The sequence below is a fragment of the Phyllostomus hastatus genome, unplaced genomic scaffold (assembly GCF_019186645.2).
Source record: "Phyllostomus hastatus isolate PE091 unplaced genomic scaffold, TTU_PhHast_1.1 phas_scaffold_78, whole genome shotgun sequence".
Taxonomy (NCBI): Eukaryota; Metazoa; Chordata; class Mammalia; order Chiroptera; family Phyllostomidae; genus Phyllostomus; species Phyllostomus hastatus.
The window spans coordinates 68,994,457-69,020,369 of NW_025334041.1; the positions used below are offsets into that span (position 1 = coordinate 68,994,457).

Consider the following 25,913-nt stretch of genomic DNA (forward strand, 5'->3'; position numbering starts at 1 on the left):
GTCATCTCTCAGGCCGGCGAGAGCTCAAGGACCCCTTTCCGCTCCAATGTCCACGCTCCAGACCCTCATTCACTTGGGGACCCCCGCCCCTGTGACTGTCCAGGCTCAGGGGTGAAGGGAGGCAGAGCCTGGGCAGGGTCCTTCGTGCCTCCAAGTCCTGCTTCACTCAGCTTCCCCCTCAGCTCCAGAGCCAGGCCCGGGCCGCCTCCTGTCGGTGCGCAGGGCACCCCTTGGCCTCGACTCCCAGTGTGAAGACGCCCCCTGCAACCCGTCTTTCTTGGAGGAGGACGACACTTTGAAGATGGGCTCTGCAGATTTCTTCCACAGGGTTTGGGGAAGCGCTACAGAAACACATTTCTGCCTTCATGGCCCTCCTCTCAACCCGGTGGCCTCTGGGCAGTGTAGCCAATGGCCATTACCCTGACCTGTCCAGGTGTAGGTCAGGCCCACCTGGCCCTGCATCTCCTAAACTCCAGGGACCTGTGCCCAGATCCCCACAGGCTTCCCAGAAGCCCCTCAACAGGGTGGGTGAGGGGAGGAGATGAAACTCCCCAGCACACAAACAAGCCCTTTCAAAGACATGCCCTCCCTCCACCTCACCAAGCTTCCTCTTCTCTGCCCCCTGGGGGGTTTGGGGAGTGGGGGTGAATGACAAAGCCGTTTCCCAGTCCCATAGTGTGCAACCTGCATAGCTGATCTTAGCCATGGGGTTCTCTGCCAAACTCATCAGGAAAAGTCACATTTAACCCTTGGAGTCCACATCAACACAGGACAGAGCCTCTGCCCAGCCTATCTCCTGGGCCACGGCACCCCACTCTGCCCAGGCCTGGGGCTCCCAGGGATGAGGCAGGCGCAGAGCAGAGGCAAGGAGGGGCCAGGAGCAAGGAAATGGGGCTCCGGCTGCAGAATGCAGTGGCAGGGACCCAGGGCTACAGACAAAGATGGGCACAGCTGGCAGAACTGTCGAAGCCTCCTTCTCAGTGTTGAAAAGATCAATCCCCTACAGACAGACAGGGAGTGTGGGTCAAGGCTCTGTTGAAGTCCTCAACGAGGAGCGGGGGGAACAGCAGAATGGCAATGCCGATTTAAAAAAGACACAAGGGGAGTTGTGAAGAGGGTGAAAATAAAAGGAACACCAAGATACAAGTGCTCAGTTAGAAATGAAACTTAGAAAGATCCAGAGCAGAGAAGCCACCACCCGTGGGGTTATCGTCTTTGCCCCGGAGAAGAGGCTTCACTGCGTCTTGTCAGTGTCACAGGCCTGGAAAGTGCCTGGGCCTCGGCCAGTGGCACAGCTGAGTTCTGCTGCTCTGGAGCGTCAGACGCCCCGGGCAGGAGTTAGTCAGTGCCCCAGCAGGATCGGAAAGGCCACGCAATGCTCTTTGGGCTTTGTTTTCATAACTCACATATATACTTTATCCCCACCCGAGGACATTTTTTCATTGCTTTTTAGAAAGAAAGGAAGGGAGAGAGAGAAACATCGACTGGTTGTTTCTCTGGACCAGGGGTCAAATCTGCAACCTAGGCATGTGTCCTGACCAGGAATCAAACCCACAACCTTTAGGTTACAGGATGATGTTAGGTTACTGAGCCACACCAGCCAGGGCTGTTTCCATAATTTAAAAACTATTTTATTTATTTTTAGAAAGATTTTATTTATTTATTTTTAGAGAGAGGGGAAGGAAGGGAGAGAAATATTGATCAGGTTGCTGCCACACACTCTGACTGGGGGTGGAACCAGCAGCATTTCAGCTCACAGGCCAGCACTCAAGCCACTGAGCCACACAAGCCAGGGCTAAAAACGATTTTAAAGAATCTCATCTTTGCCATGCATAGCTGTTAAAAGGTAAACTGAGGCACGTTAAAACTGTCAAGAGTTTATTTGAGCAAACATCAATTCGAATCCGGCAGCACCAAATCGAGGGTTGTTAGGGGTGTCCCAGCGACGGAAGTCAGGGAAGATGTAGAGAAGATGTGGAAGCAAATCAAGGAAACTATTTGATTAGCTGTAGCTTGAGCAACTGTGTTATTTGGGAAAGCCTCTCTGGCTGTTTGTGATTGGCTGTTCATCAGTTTTATTTTCTCAGATTTGAGTGCATTGACTCTGGCTTGGATTTTGGTTTGCTTGCATAGGCTACCATGGTGTTAGAGCCGCCTCAGCCCATTAGCTCCTTGTTTAAATCTTTAGCATAGCTCTGCATGAAGGAGATGTCTTCTGACCACTCTGAGCTTCAGTTTTCTCATCTGTAACATGGTGATAAGAATAATGAGGTCATTAAGAAGGTGGTCGCCAGATGCACATGAAAATCTCTGCCTTTTACCTTCACCTTCCCACCTTGGTGTGCTTCTGCGTCAGCTTACTTCATATTGGTGTGCCACTTTGGGCAAGTTACTTGGTCTCTCTGAGCTTGTTTCCTCACTCATGAAATGGCTATAAAGGAAGGGCTGGTTTTGAGGATTCCACCGGAGTCAGAGAAAACTAGGGCAGTGTTTCCCCTTGAAGTTTCAGTGGCAGAGGTGGCAATAACAGGGACTTATTGTGTAACTCTGAGCCAGTGCTTCCTCCTTTCTTTTCCTTATCTGTGAAATTAGAGCTGGAGAGGGCAATGTTCAAGGTCCAGTATCAGCTCTGAATTCTGTGATTTCTCCCCTCCCCGGCCTTAACTGGTCACAGGGGCCTGGGAGCGTGGGGTATTTGTGGCTGCTAGACCCTGGGACAGGGCCTGCTTTTTCAGCCTCTGCCCATTCCTGTCTCTCTCCCTAAATCCTGAGAGACTCTGCCCTTCAGCTGCTCAGAGCGTCTCCCAAACCCTTTCCAGGGCCTTGCTAATGAGATGAAGTTCATTAACAGCCAACTATGAGCAGCTTGATGTCCTGCCTTAGCTTTAGGGGGAAAGCTGGGGTTCTCCAGAGAAATAGGATAGCTGCTGTGACCCCCACCCCGTCAGTGGCCTCTGCCCACACAGCCTCCGCCATTGCCTGACTCCAAACGGCAGGACGAGAAAGGGCAGGAGAGGTGCGGATGGGGGTGTGGAGGGCAGGTCAGCAGGAAGGCTGCTGGGCACTAACTAGAAAGGTAGGTAGTGGGAGCCCACGGTGAGGGGCCTGGGAGCCACCCGCCCAAACACAGGGGCCTCTTGGGCCCCATTGCCACCTTCCTGTGCCAGACCTGCTTTCCAGGGCATGTGTGCCTGTATGTGTGTGGTGTTCCTGCTGCTGTGAGGCCCAGTCCCTGACTCTGGGGTGGCAGGGCATTGGGGCTTTTTTGGTGTCTGTGTGGAGGGGAACAGAAATAGTTCCCATATACTCCAGATGGAAAGAAATGGCTTTGTGCCGTGCTTGGGGCTGCTCGGGGAAGAGGCAGAACCTTGGTGACTGAGATATTGGGCAGATATTCACAGGCTGGCGAGCCTGGTGTCCATTGGCCTAGCCAGCCCTGTCCTGTGGCCTCCCGGCTCAGCTGTCTGCCATAGGGTCTCTCTTGACAGGCATTCCCCTTTCTTCCCACCAGGGGGCAGCAGGGAACCAACACATCTGCCACCCTGGACGATTTTCACTTTGTCACCAGCTCTGCATTTTCTGATACCAACCCTTCCCCACCCCTGCTTCTTTACACGCTTGGGGCTTAGGGACACAGGCATCTGCGGTTTCCAGCTGCCATCTCTGGTCCAGGGTTCATCCTTTCATCCTGGCTCCTGATGCCCTGACCTAAGCCCAGGACAGTCTGGGCCCCTCTCCACAGCAGGCATCCCCTCCCCTCTGCTGCCCCTGAAATGCCTGCCCAGTCACGGGCTCCCTGTGCCCTAGGGTAGCACTGGTTCCTTCTCAGGTCACTCTTTCTAAAAGGGTGGGGTGAATCCTCAAGTGTCACACAAGAAGGCTTTCTTTATCCATCTTCGTCTTTCTCCGGTGTGAATGAGGGACAGGCTCCATCCGTGGTCATGTGCACACCATGGCCTGTGCCTGGCCTGGGGAGTGGCAATAATGATCAGAAACAAATGCTCCCGGGATGGGCAGACCAGGCTGCTGGCCACCAGTCCATGGGCTGGCAGAGTCTCCCGAGGTGAAATAGGGAAGAACGGCAGTGGACTGTCAGAAAACTCCCTTCAGTGGTTCACGTCTTCCTGCTCTTTGCAATGATCCTATAGATAGAGAGTAGTTAGTGGTTTTTTGTTTGTTTGTTTGTTTGTTTTTAGTGCCCTTGCATTGCAAAATCAAATGATACTTTTGAAAGTGGCCAGAAAGGGGCCGTGGTAAGAGTGAGAGGCAGAGGCCAGGGACAGATGGGGAGTGCAGGGGTCCTGGGTAGGCCTCAGGGACAACATTCTCCCTTCAAAACTAGGTGTAGGCATGCTGCTGGGGGAGTCCACTAGCCTGGTCCCCCTCATTCTGGTGGCCAAGAGCTGTCCCTCCCAGAGATAGACAAGCTGAGGACTGGGCCAGAGCAGTGACTAGAGTCTGGGGCCTGGGGTGGGGGGTGTCTGAGACTGCACAGGCCCCAGCACAGAGTGCAATCAAGAGCAGGTGCATGAGTAAAGGAGGGAGGGAGTAATGGAGTGGAAGGCAGAGAGGAGCGGCCAAGGAGGCAGTCGCTCAGGTGTAGGGACCCAGCCCAGTCTTGCAGGAGGAGAGGCCAGTGAGTCTCTGCACCACCTAGGTTGTCAGCAAGAAAAGAGAAAGAGAGCAGGAGAGGGGAGCTCGTGGATGGGGTCCCCCCCACCAGGTTGGACGCTGCCTCGCTCAAAACACAGATGCTACCCCAAAAGGGGAGTGAAGAGCCTGAGGGGGGCAGGGGCTGATGAAGAAGGCCAGCAGCCTTGGAGTGGAGGGTGAGGGTGTTCCCCCACCGCAAGCTCTGCTCCATAGGTTGTGACCCCACAGGTCACTCCACCTCTGTGAGCCTTGGGAGCGCATGTCAGGTGGCAGAGAGTACCAGAGGGGAGCTGTTCTTTACCCATTACTCCTTGTTCCTTTCCTCATTCTCACCTGTCCTACCCAGGTCTCTCCCTGGAGGTGTCTCCTCCAGTTCACGCTCCTCCCAGCAAGCAGCCAGAGGGGCTTCACAAACATAAGTCACTCACCTGCCAAAACCCCTGGGTGCTGTCCCCTGAACTTTGAATAAATCCAGAGCCCACTGAGAGGTGTCCCTGCCTGTTCCTCCTTAGCAGGAGGTTAGCGCAAGGTCCTCTGCTCAGAGCCTCTTTGGTCTGCTCCTTCTCCCCCTTCGAGCCGAGTTCAAATGCCACCACCTCAGAGCGCTTGCCCTGCGGTATCACCACAAGCCCGTTCCTACGGGTCAGATACCATTCCATCAAATGGCAACTGATAAAGGCTGCCCTCCCTACTGGTGTTCCCAGCTGGCTCTGTTCACTTGCCCTAGAGCGTTTCCAGTGTGGAACAAGCAGCACTTCAGGAGGCTGCCCAGTTGGTCCAGTTCTAGGGACTTCAAGAGTCAGACCCTCCGCTGCCTGCACATCACACCAACCACACCCGCCTTGGCTTTGGCCACTGAGTGCCAGCACTCGGCCCTGCACTCAGGGTCTCGTCATCCCCATCGTATTCAGGGATCCCAGCTCAACGGCTCTGAGGTGACAGGCAGGCCCCCTGTCCGCTCTTCAAGGAAAGGTGCACACGCACCCGCACACACCCAGGTTCACCTGGAAGCAGGGTCATTATTTCACTTACAGCCAGTTCCTTCTGAGCACCTGCTGGGCCAGAGAGAAGGGCCCTTCCAGGAGAGGGACCGGAGTGGGCAGAGTGAGTTCTGTGTCCAGCGGTGCCTAGACCATGACTCTGCCCTCAGCCAGTCCTTGCATAGATCCTGCATGGTGGGTAGTTCGAGGAGCACCTGAGACTCAGGGAGCAAATACTTTGTCCATCCATCTACCCAGCACACACCTATGAAGTGCCTCTTGAGCCTGGCACAGACCGGGGCATGAACCGAGCTGGAAGGGAAGAGGAGCCAGGGGGGTCTTCCACTCCCCCCTCCCCACATTGCTGGGCCCTTGCCGACCCCTTCCCCAACATACCAGGGAACATGCTGTGGTCAGGCCCCTGAGGCCAGGCCTGAGCTGGGGATATTTGGGACCTGCTGCCAGCATGTGCTGGACAAACCTGGGGGTCCCTGTGCTCTGCACCCTCTGGGGGGTAGGAGCAGAGACGAGGGTCTGAGTGCAGTGTACCCTCACCCACTCCTTGATCCCCCATCTTCCCCGAGCCTGGGATCAAACACAATGGAGGCTACCCCTCCCCCAGCCCTGTGACCTTCCTCTTGGACCTGCTGAATTCTCATGGCACAAATGGGAAAACTGAGGGCTAGAAAGAGAATGGGAACTGTGCAAGGCACAGATCTGGGGAATCCTAGGACAGTGCTCTTTCCTTCACTCCCCACAGCTCTCTCACACTCATGTGGGCAGCCAATCTATTTCCAAGCACAGATCTCATGTGGAAAGTGGTTAAGGGGAGTCTGTGGGGAGGCCAGATGCCGCCCTGTGCTGGCTCGCTGTCTGTGTGCACCTGCATGTGTGTGCATGTGTGTGCAGACACCTACCATCTGCTCATCCTCTGCCACGGATGTGGCCTTTGAGACCGTCTGCTGGGTGGGGGTGGTGGCAGGACCAGGTGCTGTTCTTGCAGCAACATCCTCATCCACGATTAGGGGGTCCTTAGAGATCAGTGGACTGAGCCCTGGGACAGCACTGTGCAGACCCCTGAGAACCAGGATCGCAAGTTGGAGGGGCTGCTGTGTGGAACATGCCCTGGCAGACCAGTAAAAGAGTTGGCACCCTTTTGGCTGTGGCCTTTGCCAACTCTTAGACTTGTCCTTAGGCATTGGCTGCTGGAGGTGGCCACTGAGCACCTCTTAATGGAAGAGGGGGTGCCACAGAAGGAGAGGAGAAGGCAGAGGTTGGGTGAGGGGTTCTAAATGTATCCCAGGGGTTCCCAGAAAGGGTGAGAGGGGCCTGAATTGTAGTCCTGGCTCTGCCACTTACCAGCTCTGTGACCTTGGGCAAGTCATTTCACCTCTTTGAGCTGTTTCCTTGCCATTGAAATGGACAGTGATGGTAGAAGAACTCTCCTCTCTGGGCTGCTGTGAGGGTGGAATAAGACGCAGCACTAGCCCAGGTGTGCCCAGCACCCAGTAAGCACAGTAAATGCTCTGGCTCCGGGTTCAGGGCTGAGCTTCACACTGGCCATCTCATACTGACGGGGCTACTATTGAGAGCACCCTTATCTGAGGCTTAAGCTGGTTCTCTATTCTACCTGAGCAAGTTGGGTTAAGACCAGAGCCCCAGGTACCTACCGCAGGTGGGCCTTGCTTCCCACTCCCTGGGCCCAGGCCAACAGACCTGACCTGGGCCAGACCTGAATTTGCTGAGTGCCACTTGGGCATGCTCTGTGCACGGAGGTGGATGTCACCAGCTCCTTTCATAGATGAGTCCTGGGGTCCAGAGAGGTTGAGCAGCCACCCCAGGTGACCAAGCTGGGAAGGCCCTGTGGTGTCTGACCACAGAGCCTGTTCCCTCGGAGAGCCCATGTCACAGGGGCCCTCACCTCTGGTCATCCACAGCACAGCCTGGCAGCCAGTGGTGGGGGACGTGTGGGGGGCTGAAGGTGCGCACCCCTCTGGGCAACCTGACAGGGGTCTGTTGGGCACAGACCCCTGTTAGTGCACATTGGTGCTCACACTCACATAGGCTGAGGAAGTGTTCGCGGCCATTATGGCAATTGATCTGTTTGATCCTGTGCGCTGCTGGGCAGGCCCTGCTTACTCATGCTTTCTTAAAAACAGCCTCTGCTCTCCCACGGCTTTAATAATTTAGCTCCTAATTGTCTCCAAAGCCAACCTGAAAATGCCAGCTCAGGGCCTTCGTCCCTCTCTGCTCCTCCTCTCGTCCTCCCTGCCAGCGGCCCTCACACCTTGCTGCTTCGGCTGAGGCCTCCCTGACCACCTGCGACCACTTCTGGGCTCGGCCTGGAGGATTCTGGTGTTCCCAGCAGTGGGAGGTTCTGGTGTTTCCCAGCAGCGGGAGGAAGAGGAGGCGTAGGGCTGGGAGTGACTGAGTTGCAGGGCTGAGGGGAGAGAAGGCGGGGCAGGGAGGTCTGGCTGCTGCTCCCCAGAGAGCCCTGCAGTGCTGGAGAATGGGGAGGGGAAGGTGAGGACGTGGGGGCTCCCTGCGGTCTTCTGCCCTGGGCCTCTTGCTTGTTGGTGTTCCCTGGCACCCTCTGCGGGCCATCTTCGAAAGGGGGTGGTCTGGGGGACTGCCCAGACAGAGACTACTAATAGCACTATTGTGAGGCCCACTTCCCTTCATCCTCGAGGCCCACTCAGAGGGACCAGGGTGTAGGGAAGAGGGACCCGAGCCCCCAGGTGGAGCATGCCCAAGGAAGTCCTCACAGCCACGCAGGCCAGGCCGATGGAAGTGGGCACCAAGCAGCAAGGAGGGAACCAGTGTGTGATGGCTCATCCCTGCAAAGGGACCACCGGGCCAGGGGTCTGGGGCTATGGCCCCCAATCTTTGTGAGATTGCCAGGCGGTCGCTGGTCCCATGGAAATTTCTGGAACTTCTATGCCCTCCAGCCCCAGGCCAGGCTGAGAGCATCCAGTGGTACATTTACTGAACAAGTAGTGGATTTTGACAGCCAGGTGCTGCCCTGGGCCCTGGACAGATGAAAATCCCTCTAGAATATGCTGGCTATAAAATGAGTTGGGTAAGTTAAGTTATATATTAGAAAAAAAAAGATAGATATATATATATATATAAGAAAGGGCTGCAGAAATTACATATGGAGGGAAGAGGGGGAGGACACTCAGGGAAGGGTTTGGAGGGAATGTGACATTTAAATAAAGACCTGAGTGGAGTAGGGAAGAGCCAAAGGGAATGGTTTCCAGGCAGAGGTAGGTGAGTAGGTGTGTCTAGGGGGCAGGGAGGTGGCCCACATGGAGACACTCACAGAGGTCATGGCATGGGGAAAGATGGAGAAGGGGCTAGGGGGCCCCTGTGGGGGCCTCAGCAGCTCGGGGCAGAACCCAGGAGTTTGAACGGAGCAGGGCCGGGGGCAGCCTACTGCCTGAGCTGACCTTCCTGTGGCTGATGGTGGAGAGTAGCCTCAGGGGCCAGGAAGGTAGTGGGCTCTTGAAGTCACCACAGGCTGGGGCAGGGAGTAAGAAGCAGGAGGGCTCAGGGGCATTTTGAAAGTGGAACTGAAGGGGTTTGCTAGTGGACGGAACATAGGGTGTAGAGAAAGGGAGAAGTAGGGGATAATGACAGGTCAGGGTTTTGTCCTGAGCACCTAGAGGTCTGAGCGGCTCTTCACTACTGCAGAGAGCTCGGAGGAGCAGTCCCAAAAGGGGAGGAGGGGGCTCAGCTGTGGCAGGTTGGGTTGGACACATCAGATGACAACCCAGCAGAGTATGAAGCAGGTGGTTAGCAGTTGGGACATGACAGAGGCTGGACTGGAAAGATAAAATTGAGAGTCATTAGCACATAGACAGGATTTAATGCCAAAAGACTGGACAGAAGTGGTCCAGGGCTGAGCCAGATATGCACACCAATGTTTAACAGTCTCTGCCTCTTGCACCCACACCCTGAGCTTGGCTCCTGCCATCTGCAGAAGGTTTCCATTGTTTCCTCTGTTCAGAAAGGCACTTGTCCACGTTCCAGAAAATGACTCTCATCTTATTTCTAACCATCAGTTGGATGAGGGCTCCCAGGACTTCACATCCATGTTGATCTAGAGGTGGGTCCCTGGCTCAGCCCGGCCAGTGAGAGCCTTCTCAGATCTCTTGACAGTGAGTGGCCGCATGTCTGGAGCAGAGAGGCCATGACACACAGGCTTCATTATTGGCTTCCTGTAGCCAAGTGTCAAGCCACATGAAAGAAGCCACTCGCGGGGAGAGTAAGGCTGATATGCAGTGTGGCAGTGTGAGAAGAGAGACACGGTTTGAGCTCATGCCTCTAGTCATTTCTGTCCCTTTGTCTTCCTGTGGTTCAGTTTAAGGTACAACAAGTCTCTCTGCCTGAGCGAGTTCAATCCAGGGGCCTTACAACAGCCCCTGAGCAGTCAGGTGGACAGAGGAGGCATGTGGACGGGACACCAGGAAGGTCCAGCGCTCACCCAGGCTTGGCAGCGTCTTGAAGGCGTCTCCTTCATGAGTTTTCGTGCGCACTTTCTGAGGGAGGAGGGGGGTGGTGAGACTGAACTCTGGCTGGTACTTGACATGTGTAGGAGATTACACTTATTAGGAGACTGCACTGTGTTAGGAGACCGTGTGTTAGGAGATGGCATATGTGAAATTTCATGTGTGAGGAGGCTACATGTGTGAAGAGGCTGCATGTGTGAGAAGACTACATGAGTGTGGAGGTTACATGTGTGAGGAGACTGCATGTGTTAGGAGATGGCATATGTTAGGAGATGGCATGTGTTAAGGGATTTCATGTGTGAGATTACATGTGTGAGGAGACTGCATGTGTTAGGAAATTGAGCCAAGGCTGTGCTGTGCAGATTCACTTCTGGCCCTCCCATGGATGACAAGAAAAAAAACAGAAAAGAACGAAGAAGAGGTGCCCTGAGTGTGCCATAAATCTTGATGAACCCCCAAAAGACAGCAGGCGCGATCTCACAAGGAGGAAGCTGTGGTGCACAGGTGCACAAGTCCAAGGACTTTAGACTCGGGAGTGAGTGGGACAGGGAGCAGGAGGGATGCACAAGTAGGAGCCACGGGTGAGAGGCAGGCTACCCCGCTGCCTGTTGTGCATGAAGGTGCCCACTGCAGACCAGAGCTAACATGGGCATGTGGAGCTGAGAGGCGCAGCAGTGCCCTGAGTGACTGGCTATGTCCAAGATGCACGGGGTACCTTGTCCTCTCAGAGGGAGAGCCATGGGCACCCCACACGCCACCCATTGCACCCCCCTCGCCTTCTCCAGGAGGGCAGAGCCCTGTGCACTGTATGTGCAGACGTGAACACATGCTCGAGAGCCACCCAACATCTGAGGAGGCAACACCAGAGAGTGACATTAAGCTCAGTGAAATGAAGGAGTAACAGCAAATCAACAGAGTTACTAAGGCAAACAAAGGAAAAAGCATAGACTAGAATACGTGTAACTAATGCTCTCAGAGATCCAAGAGGACGTTATATGCACACAAAGAATCAACAGCCTTGGCAGTGAGGGCATAATTGCTGAAATGTAGAAAATTTTATTAATGGTTTGAATAGCAGAACAATCACCCTAACAAACAAATTAATGAACATGACTCTCACCTAGAATATCCATCAAGTTACCTAAATGAAAAAACAAAGAGATGAAAATATAAAAATCAATTAAGAACCATGGAGAAGAGTTTCAACTTTGATCTAAAAGCAGTTGCAGAAAGCAGGTGTTGGGAGAACAGATAGGAAACAGGCATTAATAGGAAAATTGTGTTATTTCATTCAACCCTTCCAGCAATGCAGTGAGGAAGCCATGCTCGACATACGAGAAACCAGGGAGAAGTGAACGGGACTTTCCCAGGCCCCACGGCCGGGAGGAAGGTCTGCTCCCTGCTCTGCTTGACCCCAAGCTGGGGTCACAGTAACTAAGACAATTGGCCAGTCCCTAAAAGATCACATAGCAGAACAATGTTTCACCAAGCGTGAGCTGAGGGATGTTAATATGAACTATGTGAAAAGGGACTCTGTGGTCAAAAACCTTTGACAGGTGAGGGTCAGATGAGGTTCAGAGAATTCTCACACTCTGCACATTTTAAAGGCAAGGTGGTTGGTGAGAGCCTGCTGGCTTTGCAATCAGTCAGATCTGGGTCCTCAACCCGTCTCTGCCTCTCGTGCTTTGTGTGATGTTTGGGAAGACTTTTTGCCCCTCTGGGTCTTGTTCTCGTCTGTTCAATGGGAATCATAAGTACATCCCTGGCTATCTTCCAGGTTTCGAGGACCCAAGGAAACGATAGACACGAAACTGCTCCACAGCATGTGAGAGTGTACAAACAGGAACGTCCTTCTTGTGTGGGTTCTGTCACCAGGTCTCTGTGTACTGCTGCTTCAGGCTCTGATGGGCAGCTATTCGGACTCAACTTTTCAAATGTGACTTAGAAATGGGGACTGCAGAGCCTGTTCTGTCAGCAAGTATGGAAGTAATGAGAAGAGACAGGAATGCTCACTTCGGGGAAGTCCCGGGCAGTGCCGCGTAGCCATCCTCGTGCCCTTGGACTCTCGGGTACAGCATGGGGCAGCCAGAGGCCCGAGTTACGGCTGCTGGGCCAGGCAGTGGGTCTGTGGGTGCTTCTCTTGCCCCTTCGAGCCATTGCCAGGCTCCAGATGTTCAAGTTGGGTTTGGAGTGGGCTGAGGAGCGAGTCTTGGCTGAGGAATGGAGAGGTTGGGCTCTTGTCCCCACTGTGCCACTGTGTGACTTTGCAGCCCCCGGCTGGGTCTCCCTTACGTCATCTGTGAAATGGCAGGCGGCAGGAAATCACTGCAGTCCCTCCTTCCCCGATGTGGACATGCCGCAGCTAGAGAAAAGACAGGAAAACAAAACAAAACAAAAGCTCCACGGCTCTCAAAGTCTGAACTCTCAGCTTGACCTCCTGGCCCTGCCTGGCTCTACCCCCTACCCTCCCCCTCAGCTCTCTACTGTCCATTTTCCTGCTCACATTAGCCCCACCCCCGCCACCCTGGGCTCACGCCGTGTCACTCTTTGCTGTCCTAGGGCTACATAGCCTGGTCACACGGCTTGGAAACGCCCAGGCTTTCTCTGGGCCTTGAGTCTGGAATGGGGGCCCCTCTGCCGTGTTTCTCCTTTCACAGTCTTGCTATGCCCTATCACAGCCCTTCCACTGTCTGTCTCTCTCTCCAGAAAGCAAGCTTCTTGAGGCCAGTGCCACGTCTGCCATATTAGTGCTGTGTCTGCCAGGCACTGAGCAGACACTGAGTAGAATACGTGTCAACTGAGCAAATGCATGAATCACCCTAGGCCTTTCCTAACTCTGAATCTTACATCTCTCTGGACTGAAGAGAGATTCAAACACATGTTTCCTCCTCTGGGCCCACTCCTCCTCTGTGACGGCCTCACAAGTACCCGCCCAGGGCAAATCTAGCCCTCTGAGGATGAGAGTGCTGGGTGTTTCCGAGGAGCTCAGTCTAGAGCCCCAGTGCTTCTGGAAAGTGGTAGGTGGGGCAAGTCCTCTACCCTCTGTTCTCTGCAATTGTGAATGGGGATGTTAACAGGAGTGCTGTGAGGAGTAAATGATATTATGCATGTGAGTGCTTAAGAGAGTGGCTGGCAAGTAGTAAACACTCAGTAAATGAAGCTGCTATTATTACTATTATTAGCCAGTTCCCTTGCTTCACTGAGCTCAGGGAGAAGTGTGGACTGGCTGAGACCCCCAGCCTATGAGCAACAAAGATGGGACTCAGATCCAGGACTTCCAGCTCCCAAGCTGGGACTCTGCTCCTCCACCTCTATTTTCCATCTCAGATCCCAAAGCTCTGATTCCCAAGTCACTCATCTGCATCCAGCTGACACAGGGCATCTGTTTTGACACACCCCCATGAGCTGCCAGAGGCCTCCACAGAGGCTGAGATACTGGCACCAACCATCCAGGATGGAAATTCCCCAAGACACCCTGGGGCCCTCAGCTCCAGTTCAAACAAAGACAACTTCACAGATCAGCAACAAGAAAGGGACTTGCGAGCACTTAGCATCAGTGTCATAAAACATGAGGATTGATGGCCCTGGGAGACTGGGGTGACTGCCAGGAGAACCAGCAAACTCTGAGTAGCCAACAGTATTTCCTACGTGTTCGTACATGGCCCCCCGCCTGGATTCAGCCAGGTGTAAAATAACACGACACCAGTTAACATGTGCTCAGAGCCCCCAGCATACAGAGGGCTCCCACACAAGTGGGTGCCCCTGATTCTCACAACACCACCAGGAGAGGGCAGGCCAGGGTGAAGGAATGTTCCTCCCATTTTTAAGCTGAGGCTGAAGGAGGTGAAAGGAAACATAGCTTAGGTGGCACAGCCTGGCCCTCCTGACTCATCACCACCCAGTCCTCTCGGAAACACAGAGAGGTGGGAAAGCCAAGCTCTGCCAAGAAACACAAATTTACCCGAAGGAGCTCACAAACCAACATGGTAGACATTGTGCAAACTCTAAGGGTCTGAATTGAAGTAAAGTTGGTGGGAAGAGCCATAGCCAGCCTTAGCTGGTCCTGTCATTCTGGGGCTGGTTGGTTCCCCTGGACTGGAGCTGAGCAAACATACAGAGAGGCCTAGGAAGAGATGAAGAGTGTTCCACATGAGAGAGGGACTGGGAATATGGCATCACAGGAAAGCAGGGAGCAGAATGAGGGACCCCAAGGACAAGGGGCCCCTAAGTGTCCCCTTTGCATCACCTATTCAATATCCCTAGACTCTTGTAAACCCCCGGACAACAGATGGGGGTTTACGCATGCCCTGTGTGGAGTGGAGGCGAGAAGAGTGACCCTTTCCTCCTGACCGAGGGGGAATCAAACAGGGGCTGGGAAATCCACAGAGAGTGCTCCCAGAAGTAGGCACTGAGGGGTCCACTGCCACAGTGACACCTGGACACGTGCCCACAGGGCAAGTAGCTCAGCCCTTCCAGGGCTGCCAAGTCTTTCCAGACCACAAGAACCCTGGGAACCAGAACTGTCCAATGGAAGGGCATGAAGGTGCTTATCTTCCACAGACCGCTGGCCTTGATTCTGGCTCATGATCTCTGTGACGGTGGAAGACTTATTTCCAGAAGCTGCCTCTGACACAGGAGATGCTTCCCTTTAGTATTTCTCAAGGAATATGTCTACTGATGAGAAATACTCTTAGTTTTTGCTTAACTTGGAATTCCTAATTTATCTTCCAGAACCAGGACCACCTGGGAAGCGACATAAAGGAGTCTAGTTTTCATTATCTCAGGGCCACACAGAAGCCATCCACACATTGCCTGCTCTGGCCCAACATTGGATGAAATATGGGAGGTTTACAGCACGAATAACAGAAAAAACTCCATTCCTTTAGCTTCAACCATGGGAAACGTATCCTGTCCCATGCAGGAAGTCAGGCAGGAGGGTGGGTCTGGGGCTGTCTACTCAGACCCCGCAGGGTCATTAAGGACCTAGGTTCTTGTATCTACACTGCCAGCATCGACCTTACTCATAGCCTGCTCCCCTCATGATGACGAGAGGTGCCTAGTTCCAGACTTTAACACCCTACATGACAGTGTCCTAGGAAAGCAAACGGCCCCTCAGGTATATCTTGGGATGTTTTCTTTCATCAGCTTGTCTGATTCGTATGGCTCACTGTTTGACATGTAGCTCAATTTCACCAAGTGATGTCATTTTACAAGGAGGAAAGGAAGGCTTGGAGAGGTTAGGGTTGGAACGAGGGACTCGGCCCTGGTTCTCCTGGACAGCACTCCCGTGGTCTTGCTGGTGACACCAGGACAGCCTCTGCTGGAATAATTGGGGAAAAGGAATCATCAGACATCCCCATTAATTATTTTGTAAATATGTATACAAGGCAGGTAATATGCATACCTTTGGGAAGCTTACAATCGAGTGGAAGAACAGAAACAAATAAATTAACACACAAATATCTAAGTTCACATTGTGAACCTGCCCAGAGGGAAAGGGCTGGGGCCACGGTAGAGACTAACAGGAGGGAAGAGGTCAGGGGCGACGCCTCTGCAGAGGTAGCATCAGCGGAGACCCAAAGGACACGGAGGCATTAATTAGCTGGGCGAAGAGGTGGAGGAGGAGGAGGTGAGGAGGAGGAAGAAGAGCAGGTTCGAGGAAGAGTGTGCACTGAGATCTGGGAGCGAGCGTCCTGGGCCCACTCGGGTGGCTGCACCTGTGGCTGGGTTCTTGTGAACAAGAGAGAATGGGAAAGGCCCAACCACGTGGGTCTAGAAGGGTAGGGTGTCATTGAATTAAAATCATAGGCCCTGAAACTCGATGTTTTGGATTTAAATTCTGACACTGTGGTTTAACAGCTGTGTGCCCTTAAGCAAACAGTTAACCACTCTGTACTTCAATTTCTTCCTCTTACCAAGTCTCCATCTTCTCTGGAGCTGTGAGAAATGGAAATGAGTTGTGTTGAGATGCCTCATGCTTAGTAAGTATGTGGTAGATATCAGCTGCTCACATAGGTCTTGGTAAGGATTAGATTCCTTGCTTTGTGAGTAATGGAGAATGCAAAGGACAGCAACCCAGCTCACACTGGCTTGAGCAACAATAGGGGGTATTTATTGGCTCATAAAACTGAAAAATATAAGTTTAGATGTGTCATCAGGCACTGCTGGATCCAGGCACATAGCACTCTCTCTCCACTGTTTGTTCCACTTTCCAGTGAGGTGACTACATTATCAGGCTCCCTGTCCCAAGGTGGCAGGGAGGCCAGTTAGCTACCACAGTGAAAGAGAGAACCTCTCTCCTCCTTGTCCCAGGGCCAGTCTCATGGAAGTCTTTCATTGTCCCAGTTCCCTTCTGGGGCCCAGCCCTGAGCCAGTCGCCAGAGCAGTGGAGGAGGGGTGCGGAGTGGGAAAAGAAGAATTGATGCTAAGTGGGCAGTTATATTCCCAAACGTTGAAGATCACTGGCCTGAGGCTGGCAGGGGTTCTAGAAGGATATTGAGTTGCTTTTACCAAATCGAGGAGAGGCATGCTGAGCAGGCAGGCACAGGCAGTGTTGAGCTGGACAGACACTGGAGATATTTTTACACAGGGAAAGACAGGGTCTGACATTCCCCTTGGGATGACCAGTGTGGCCGCCAAGGGGACGAGAGGAGGAGGACAGAGCAGAGGTGGGAGAGGCAGTCTGGGAGAGAGGGGTGATGGCACAGCCAGGCTGGTGGCAGTGGGGCCGAGATGGATGAGAAAGAGGCGCAGAGCCAGGGCTTGGTGACACACTGGGCTGGAGTGGGGTCAGGTGAGCTCTAGGCCAAGAGCCAGCATTTGGCCCCCACATGTGAGACAGGGATCTTCCGGGAGGGCAGATTGGAGGGGGTTTATTTGGGAGGAAGTCAGAATTCAGCTTTAGATGCCCTGCATTTGAGCAACCTTGGGGTGTCCATTGGTAGGAACTCAGGAGGCATGTCTTTGGAGCGTTCTTGTCTGTTTCTTATGGACTGTGAGAAGGATAAATAAATTGAATAATGCCTTCTCTGCCCAGTAGAATGCACTAGAAAAAAGGGAAGGCTTCACTCCGGGAACAACTTACTGAGCTGTTTTCCGGGAATGTCCCTGGAACAATACAGGCCTGGTCCAATCCCTCCCTCAAGAGTCAAAAAGTCCTTGGTCAGCTAGGCGGCCAGGACTAGCAGGCTGGGGCATGCACTGGGCATTAATCAGACTGCCGGGTTCCAGCCTCCAGGAGCTGGCAGTGCAGCTGTGGTTAGATGTGAGGAACACGGGTGACATGGAAGATGTCTGGGCAGATAGCTGAAACTCAGTACAGCATGGCACGGCCATGCAGCAGAGGCTGCGAGGGTTCAGAGGAGGAGGGGCTTAATGCAGGGCTGGTGTAGTCTGGTGTGGCTTCCCAGACACGGAGCTGGAGTGGCATCACTGATGTGGTAGACAAAAGGAAGACTGTGACCTCGGGTGTGGGGTACAAGCCTAGGTGTGCAGTGTGTCCCACCCTTTCGCAGAATAGCTGGGTCTCTAAGAACTTTCTAAATTAGTTCGGGACAGGTTAGGAGGCCTCCCTGGACCTCCCAGACATCCTGAGATCTTCGAGTGAGGGCTCACCCCCAGCCTTCTCAATCACCTGAGAAGCAGCGGGCTGTTCCCTCCACAGGGCCCCTCATCTTTCCCTACGTCTGTGGCAGCCCTCAGCACCCTGAACTGCAGAGATTTCTCTGTGCCCCTCCCCCTAGCCCATCCCCTCTTGAAGGCAGGGAACTGGCAGGGAGCACTGTCAACACCAGCATACACTTTGCCACATGTTGGGGAGGGGTGAATTCATGTCAGGGTAAATGGCCCTTGGCAGGGGAGCTCGTGGTGGCTGGGCTGAGTGTGGGGTGCACATATGAAACTTGGGGACTTGTCTGCCTTCTTCCCTCTCTGAGTCCAGAGAAGAGCAGGTGTAGCGAGCCATCAGCCCAGCCTCGGGGGACCTGGGCTGGCCCCAGAGCTGGCAGACCCCAAGCTAGCAAGCGAGCAGGGAGTCAGCTTTCTATCCATTAGGCCCATGGCCCGGCTGCTGATGCTTAGCGTTCTGCTCTAAGCCCTGCTATCTACTTAGGCATCGTTAATATTTTACGCTGCAGAGCCAGGGGATCGATGCCTTGTTTATAACTCAGTGTTTATGGACAGTCACTGAAGCTTTCATGAGGAAAATGTGCAGGAGCACCAGGGGAAACTGAGGCAGGAGAGCCAGAGTGGGAAGGCCTCAGGAGGACCCTGAGATGGCTTCCTTTGTTTGCTTGCTTCCTTGTCCTCCCATCTCTCTCACATCTGGCTCCTTGGACATACCCAGCTCCAGAACACACCCTAAAGGACACGGGAGCCCCTGATAGACCCCATGGGGGCCCTTTAACTTCTACAGACTTCCACACACTTTAGTAACTTGTCCAGTCCAGCAGAGCCTGATCTCTGCCATCTTGGCTTCTCTGCCTAGAGCTCTGCCTTTGATTAGTGGAGACTTCTTTGCATCCCACAAAAATGGAATTGAAAGCTGTGTGTTTCGAATATCTCCAACAAATAAGACTTTTAACAAGTGTTGAATAGTGAGGTTGAACTGTGTAAGCCCAAGGAAAGGCCTCGGGTAGCTTCCTCCCCTTCAGTTTCCACAGAAGCAGTGTGGTGCCCTGGGGCAGCATCAGCTCTGGAACCCGACAGGCCTGGTTGCACCTGTGCCCTCTGGGTTCCGCTTTCCTCATGCTTATTGGGGAAGAGAAATGCTCACAAGGGGAGCCCTCGAGGATGACAAGTAACCCTAAAGACTTGGCTCCAGTCTGCCAGTTCCAAGAGGGTCCTCAGTGCGCAGTTGCGGTTTCCCACCCAACCTGGAATGCGAACTATGGATTGGGACGCAAGTACCTGCTCTGGATTTGTGGAAGGGAGGAAGGAAGGAAGGAAGGAAGGAAGGAAGGAAGGAAGGAAGGAAGGAAGGAAGGAAGGAAGGGAGGGAGGGAGGGAGGGAGGGGGGGAGGGAGGGAAAGGGAAAGGGAAAGGAAAGGAAAGGAAAGGAAAGGAAAGGAAAGGAAAGGAAAGGAAAGGAAAGGAAAGGAAAGGAAAGGAAAGGAGAGGAGAGGAGAGGAGAGGAGAGGAGAGGAAAGGAAAGGAAAGGAAAGGAGGAAGTAGATGTTCCACGGATGAGATTTGCTATTGTTCGGGTCTCAGGTGCAAAATGGGCTCACACTCAAGGACGTGGACCGGGGCTGGGTTTCCATCCATTAAGGTACTGGGAGGACCGAACTTGTCCGCCACAGCGCGCGCGTGACGCCCCCTAAATCCAAGATGGTGTGCAGCGCCCACTGGTGGAAGCAGAGAGTAGCGGCTCCAGCGTCCCCTACCCCTACCCCGGAGTCCCAGAGTTTAGGCACTCAGAGGATCCGGGTCTTTGCCCTGCCACGCCCTCTTCTCCTCTTCGTTTCTCCTTGCTTTCCGGGGCGCCCCCCACCCCCCTACTCAATGCCCTGGACAGGAAAAAGGCGACCCACGGACTAATAAGCACTCCCTTGCCCTGCTCGCGCGCGCGAAGCGGTTGACATCCACTTAGCTGTTTCCCACGGCCGGAAAGACAGGCACCAGGCCCTGCTGGAGAAGGATGCTGCAAGTCCGTGACTCCCTAACATCACGCAGAACTTGAACTCAGCTTCGCGGACTCTAGTACCAGAGGCTGCACGCCCTCTGAAAGTCTTGAGCGCACCCTGGTTTCCAGAACTGAACAATTTTGGAGATCAGGACCAACTTCAATCCCCCGCGGAGGGCTGGATTATGGGAAACACCCGGGGCCAGAGGGCTTCCCGGATCCTTCGAAGGCCAACTCTGCGCAGGCGGCCGGGTGGGAGGGGCGGCGGCCAGGTTCCGCACTGCCAGCCAGGAGAGGGAAGCCCCGATTCCGCAGGGAGTGATGCCGTGCTCTCTTCCTTCCCGTCCCCTCCCAGCACGGATTCGGTGAAACCATCCACCCAGCGGCCTCTCGGGACTGGCGGGGAAGCGGTGGCTGTGCGCCAGGTCCGTCCCGGGCTGAACTGCACCAAGCGGGGCCGCCTCCCCTACCCCGCCCTTCCAGGGCGCTGGGGTGGGGGGAGGGGGCCTTAGGGGACGCCTCCCGGGTGGTCGCCACGCCTAGGCCAATGAGCGCAAGGGGAGATGCGATGGAGGCTGGGCGTCCAGGAGTACTTGGGACCCCTGCGCACCTTCGCCCGCGGGGCTGGAGACGGCGCGAGAGGCGCGGCACCCGTGCGGGGCATGGAGGCGCCTCTGGCCCGCGCCGCCACCGTGCCTCAAAGTTTGCCAACTGACTCGGAAAGTTGCGCTTGGGATCCGCTGCCGCGGCACGCCGCGTCCCACCTCCCGGCAGGGCCCAGCTAGCCGCCGCCGCCCTGCGCGGGGCCCTTGCCCCGCAGACACCGGCAGCCCCGCCTGCCGGGGGCATGTGAGCCGCGGGTGGGCAGCACCGGCCCGGCGCCTCGGAGGCAGCGAGCGCGGGCAGCCATGGGCATCCAGGGCATGGAACTGTGCGCCATGGCTGTGGTGGTGCTGCTGTTCATCGCCGTGCTCAAGCAGTTCGGCATCCTGGAGCCCATATCCATGGAAGGTAACTTGTGGTCCCCGCCCCCGCTGCCCTCAGCCTTGGCCTGCGTTCTGTGGGGAGGGAGCCTCACGCGCTCTGGCCCGGTACGCCTAGCTCCGCCACCCAGGTTGCCTCCCGGCTCGGGAGGGCTGGGCCTGGAACTAAGGGGTCAGAGAGGGCTCGGGCCCAAGTAGCCTCCGAAGGGACGGGGCCGCTGTGCTTAAACTGGGTGTGAGTGAGATGCCAGGTGGCACCTTAAGCCGTATTCCTGGTCGCGCCAGGCCCGCGGGTCCGAGCCGCTCTCTGTGAGCATAGCTGGTCCAGGCCGCCGGGCGGCGGAGGTATTGCAGAGTGAAGATGACTGGAAGACCCTCCTCTCAGGTTGCTGGCGGCGAGTTAATACAAAGCTTCTGCCTTGTGTTTGGGGCCATCACTTTCGTCCCCATCCAACACCCATTTCCCCCTCCCCAGGCAAGGTTCAGGTCCACGGGATTAGTAATCAAATCCTCAGAAGCCACATTTCTGTCTCAATGATATATTAACTGTGGAGACAGACCTACTCTTAAATCAGACACTGCCGCCTCCCGGAGACCCCTGGCAGGCGCCCTTGGAGCTGCTTCCCAACCCTTGGTGCGTCCCTGAACTCTGGGCCGGTTGGGAGGAGGAGACCCTGCAGGGCACACCCATTCTGAAGGAGACCTTGACTCACCAGGGTTGTAACCTGTGCTCCCGCAGTTCTATCCAGAGAGGCTGTTGCAGCCCTATACCCCTGGACTGCAGGGAAGGGGCCAGCTGGTCCTGTTCATGTCACTTGTGCTCCCCTGCTGTCCTCTAAGAGAAGGATGGGTATCCACCTGCCTCAGCACTCTGCTGAACTTGCCAGGGTGCAGCTCTGGGGACTGAAATCCAGAAACCTGGGGAGGTGAGGGAGGAAGAACCTGGCCCTGCCTCGGAACTGCCCACATCTCCTTGCACATAGGGACTTGCTCCAGCCCCTGTGAAGGGCTGTGAGGGCAGGAAGGGGCACAGGGCCAGGAACCCATGCTTGACCTCTATTCTGCCTTCAGAGCCCAGAGCCCACTCTGTACCTGAAATTCATGGCCGTGTGGCCCTCAGAAGCCATCCTGCTCCATCACACCTTTTCTAGGTGAGTTCAGGAGGCCCAGGTAGAAGGAACTTGCTCAAGGTGGTTCTGAGAGGCGGTACCTTAAACTTTGCGCCTGTAGAGGAAACTTGTCCAAGCCAGGTCTGCACTTGGCTGGCTGCTGGCCCTGGCAGGGTAATCCGTGACAGGGAACTTAGTGGAAAATGCAGGCAGTTGGGGCGAGGCTAGGGGCTGAGCACCCCACACTGCTGTGGAACACTGCTTCTTGCTGGGCACTAGCACAGCCCATATTCCCTACCCTATCCCTACCTATGATAGGGGTATGCGTGGGGTCCCACCTCCCTGCACTGGGCCAGCCAAGCCAGCTGTGCTCACCGGGGGTTGCTTTGACAGATGGACGGCCCTAGGGTGGTCAGGGATGTGTCACTGGGCATCATGCTCACAGGCCTGGGCCAGTCTGAAATCGGTCTCTGTGATTCTTAAGGAGAAGGGATTTCTTCACCAGGTGAAGAGTATGCACAGGACTGCAGGGGTTCTATTCAACCCGCTGAAACAGCCACCTCAGACTGAAATGCGTTTCTCTTTTCTGGTATATTTGCCCACTTGTTCCCCCTGAAGTTCTGAGGTCTTGGTGTTGTGGGAGAGCACAGCATCTTAGAGTCAGCCAGGTCTGAGCTGGGAGCCTGTCACCCATACAGAAATGGCTATAAAACTCCCCTAACCCTTTCAAGCCCCGGTTTGATCCTCCAGGAAGTAAGGCCAATAGGAATTCCTGCCTGTGGAGATGTGGCAGACTTGTGACTGGCCAGGGGGGCTTTCATGACCCCAGAACTGTTCTTGGCGTGTGGTAAATGCACAAGCCTTGTGAACCACTGCCATCACCAATAACTAGTAATACAGCAAGGAATTGTACTGACAGAAGCGATTCACTGCTGAAAACATCCCTCACTTAGGCAGGCCTCCCTGCCTGTGTCACAGGGACAGGGTTATAAGTTCCAGGCGGTCCCTGTTGATGTAGAGTGGCATCTGGTAAGTGCCTAGAAGGGTCCATTGGCCAGGGGCTGTTTAAGGGACTGTCAGGTGGGCTGTCAGGACCACCAGCCCTTGGACCCCAGCCTGGATGTGAGCTGGCATGGAGGGAAGGAAGCTGGTGCCCAGGTCCCCTCCAAGCCTGTGTGTGCGCAGTGGGAGGTGTCTCTTGTCCTCTCTGAGCCTCCGTAGTTCTCATCTGAAAGAGACCAGAGTTATGAGACCTCTGGGGATTGTTAGGCACTAATGGATCCGGGTTGTAGGGATGCAGCTTTCTAGAAATAGATGCAGGAGTCGAAAGGCCCTCCTCTCTGCCCTGGTCCCCTGTCAGTCTCTGTCTCTGGCCACTGTGTCAGGGGGTGTTCCAGCCTGGTGTGGCCACCAGCTTACTGGGTGACTTAGGTGTATCTTAATTTCCTCACCGGTAGAATTAGGGTAATAATAGACTGGTTTCCCTTACCCACTTCAAAGGGTTGGGGTGAACTATGGCACTTTGCAAAAGTTAACAGTGGAACGCAGCTCTAAGAAACTCCTGAGGGTGGGGCACACTTAGGCTGACCAGCCTTGTTCCAGAGAACGACACAGCCCTAACACCAGACCTTTGTGTCGACACTTGTGGCCCAAGGCTTGGCTCTGGCTGCTGCTTATCTCAGTCCAGGTTTCCTAAGTTCTAGTAGCTCTGCTAGTAGCTCTCGGCCAAGAGCAGTTTGCTCCTCAGTGGACACGTGGTAATGTCTGGAGGCTCATTTGTGAGGCCTGATTGTAGGCGAGTAAAGAGAACAGAGTGAAGGGGAGAATGGGAAATGCCTGTTGCAGAGATGTGCACGGCCTGGCCCACCACCCCCCGTTCTTCCAGCAGGCAGCCCCAACCCTCTGTAGCTGCCTTCTTCACACAGCACCCGAGGGGGGCTGGCCTTGCAGAAGTGGCCTGGGAGGCTGGAAGGTCCACAGCTGACTCTTGGCTTGGAGCAGGCCCAAGGGGCTGCTGTTACTCCTCCTACTCCCTTCTCTTGCTCTCCTCCCCACCCTAGCACCCCCTCCTACCTTTACTGGGACTGGCAATTATCTGAGGATCCTGGGTGCTCTTATACCTAGCAAGTACACACAAGTGCACCAGGACTCCTTCGGCCCCTGGGCAGAGTTTCTCAGTCTAGGGTTCCGCCGACAATGACAGTAGCCAGCATCTAGTGAATCTCTGTCAAGGTCAGGTACTTTGTGTACATCAGAATTTTGTCCTCATTTTAGGCTCATTTTATAGATGAGACTGAGGCTCAGGGAGAATAACTGACTTGCCTGAGGTTCCCGAGCCAGAGAGTGCCAGAGCCAGGACCTTTCTGAGCTGTGCACACTGTCCTGGATGTGTCTCCAACTCTTCAAGGCCACGGGGGCGTGTGTGCCAGCCTCTTACAGCTCAGGTGTTGGGAGCCCAAAGGGGAGGCAGCTGCCGGGACCAAATCTAAAGTGGGAAGAGTCCCTCCACAAGACTGTGGAGACGAAATGTGTTAACTTGCACAAAGCTCAGAAAGCAGTGCACAGCACAGAGGGAGCCTGTAGTGAGTGTTAGCTCCCGTCACTTCTGGCAGAAATGACCCAGCCCAAATGACCCCCCGCCACACACACCACTGACTGTGTGCTAGAGGCTAGTGGGCAACAAGAATACACTTGACAGGCTGCCAAGTAAGACTTCATGTGAGATTCCTAAGTTTCTTGGAAACCGCCAACCATGTCCAGATAAGCAATGGTTGAGGCAGAGACTTGGGGAGGGAGGGCCTTGCCCAAGCACCCCAGCCTACAGCTCCGGCCCACCTCCCTGTCCAGCAGAAACCCCTGAGGAGCCCACCTCTCTCTTCCCTTCCCTGGAGCCAGCACAGCAGGCAGCAGCCTTGGCCAGTGGGGACCAGGGACCTTGCAGAGGACATAATGAAGGATGCCTACTGCTATAAACAGCCTGTCAAGTGCATCCTCCTTGCCCACTAGCCTCTAGCACACAGTCAGTGATGTGGGACTCTGGGGGTCATTTGGGCTGGGTCATTTCTGTCAGAAGTGACAGGAGCTAACCCTTACCATGTGCTCGCTCTCTGCCAGGCACCGGTGTCTGAGCTTTGCATCTTAGCTCGGTCAGTGGTCTCCTTTTCTGGTGATTATCTGTTTCAGACATCCTTCTTTTGTCAGCTGCCAACACTGGACATTGTCTTCTCCCATTCTGCCGAATGTCTTCAACAGGCCACAGTGCTCTTTGTCTAACAGAAATCCTTAATGTCAATGGGATTGAATTCATCCATTTTTCCCTTTATGGTTTGAGCTTTTGAAGTTTTTGGAAGTCTTTCCCTACCTTTAGTTGGCAAGATACATTTTTTAAAAGATTTTATTTATTTATTTTTAGAGAGAGAGGAAGGGAAGGAGAAATAGATGGAGAGAAACATCAGTGTATGGTTGCCTCTCATGCTCCCCTACTGGGGACCTGGCCTGCAACCCAGGCGTGTGCCCTGACTGGGATTTGAACCAGCAACCCTTTGGTTCACAGGCGGGCACTCAATCCATTGAGCCACACCAGCCAAGGCAAGATATTTTTTATTTTAACTCTGCAGCTCACCTTTCATATTTGGGTCTTAGTTCATTGGAAAGCCACTTTTGCACATGGTATAAAGGGTTCCACATTCATTTTCCATACGTGGTGAGCCAGCTCCCTTAACTCCATCAACTAAACAATCTGGCCTTTCCTCTGCCTTCCGCAAAGCCCCACCACACCTCTTTCTTCTTCTGAGCTTCCTGGTCTGCTTGGTTCGTCTGTCCCGGTACCAACCACACAACTGTTACTGCAGTGACTGTGCAGTATGTATTAGTGTTCAGTGTGGATAGCTCCTTCTTTACTTCTCCTTTCTAGATTTTAACTGAATTTTCATTCCTCCCTCTACATTCGAGAGTAAGTTTATCAAGGTCTTCAAAAAGTCCAACTGGATTTTTGATTGAGAGTGTGCTGAATTTACAGATTACTTTGGGGAGAAATGACATCTTTATAATACTAT

General features: G+C 54.3%; 1 protein-coding gene across 6 annotated transcripts in view; it reads left to right on the top strand.

Annotated features, from left to right (window-relative positions):
* The window catches only part of KCNIP3 (potassium voltage-gated channel interacting protein 3), a 64,418-nt gene that overhangs the window by 21,034 nt on the left and 17,471 nt on the right, over positions 1-25,913 (top strand). The window contains exon 1 of one of the 6 annotated variants that reach the window (XM_045827865.1): positions 20,442-20,777. The exons of the other annotated variants lie outside the window; for them this stretch is intronic. Within the exon in view, the coding sequence (XP_045683821.1) occupies positions 20,675-20,777 (103 nt within the window). The 5' untranslated portion in view covers positions 20,442-20,674. Of the gene's footprint in view, positions 1-20,441; positions 20,778-25,913 lie in introns of those variants that run through there. 6 annotated transcript variants of the gene reach the window in all.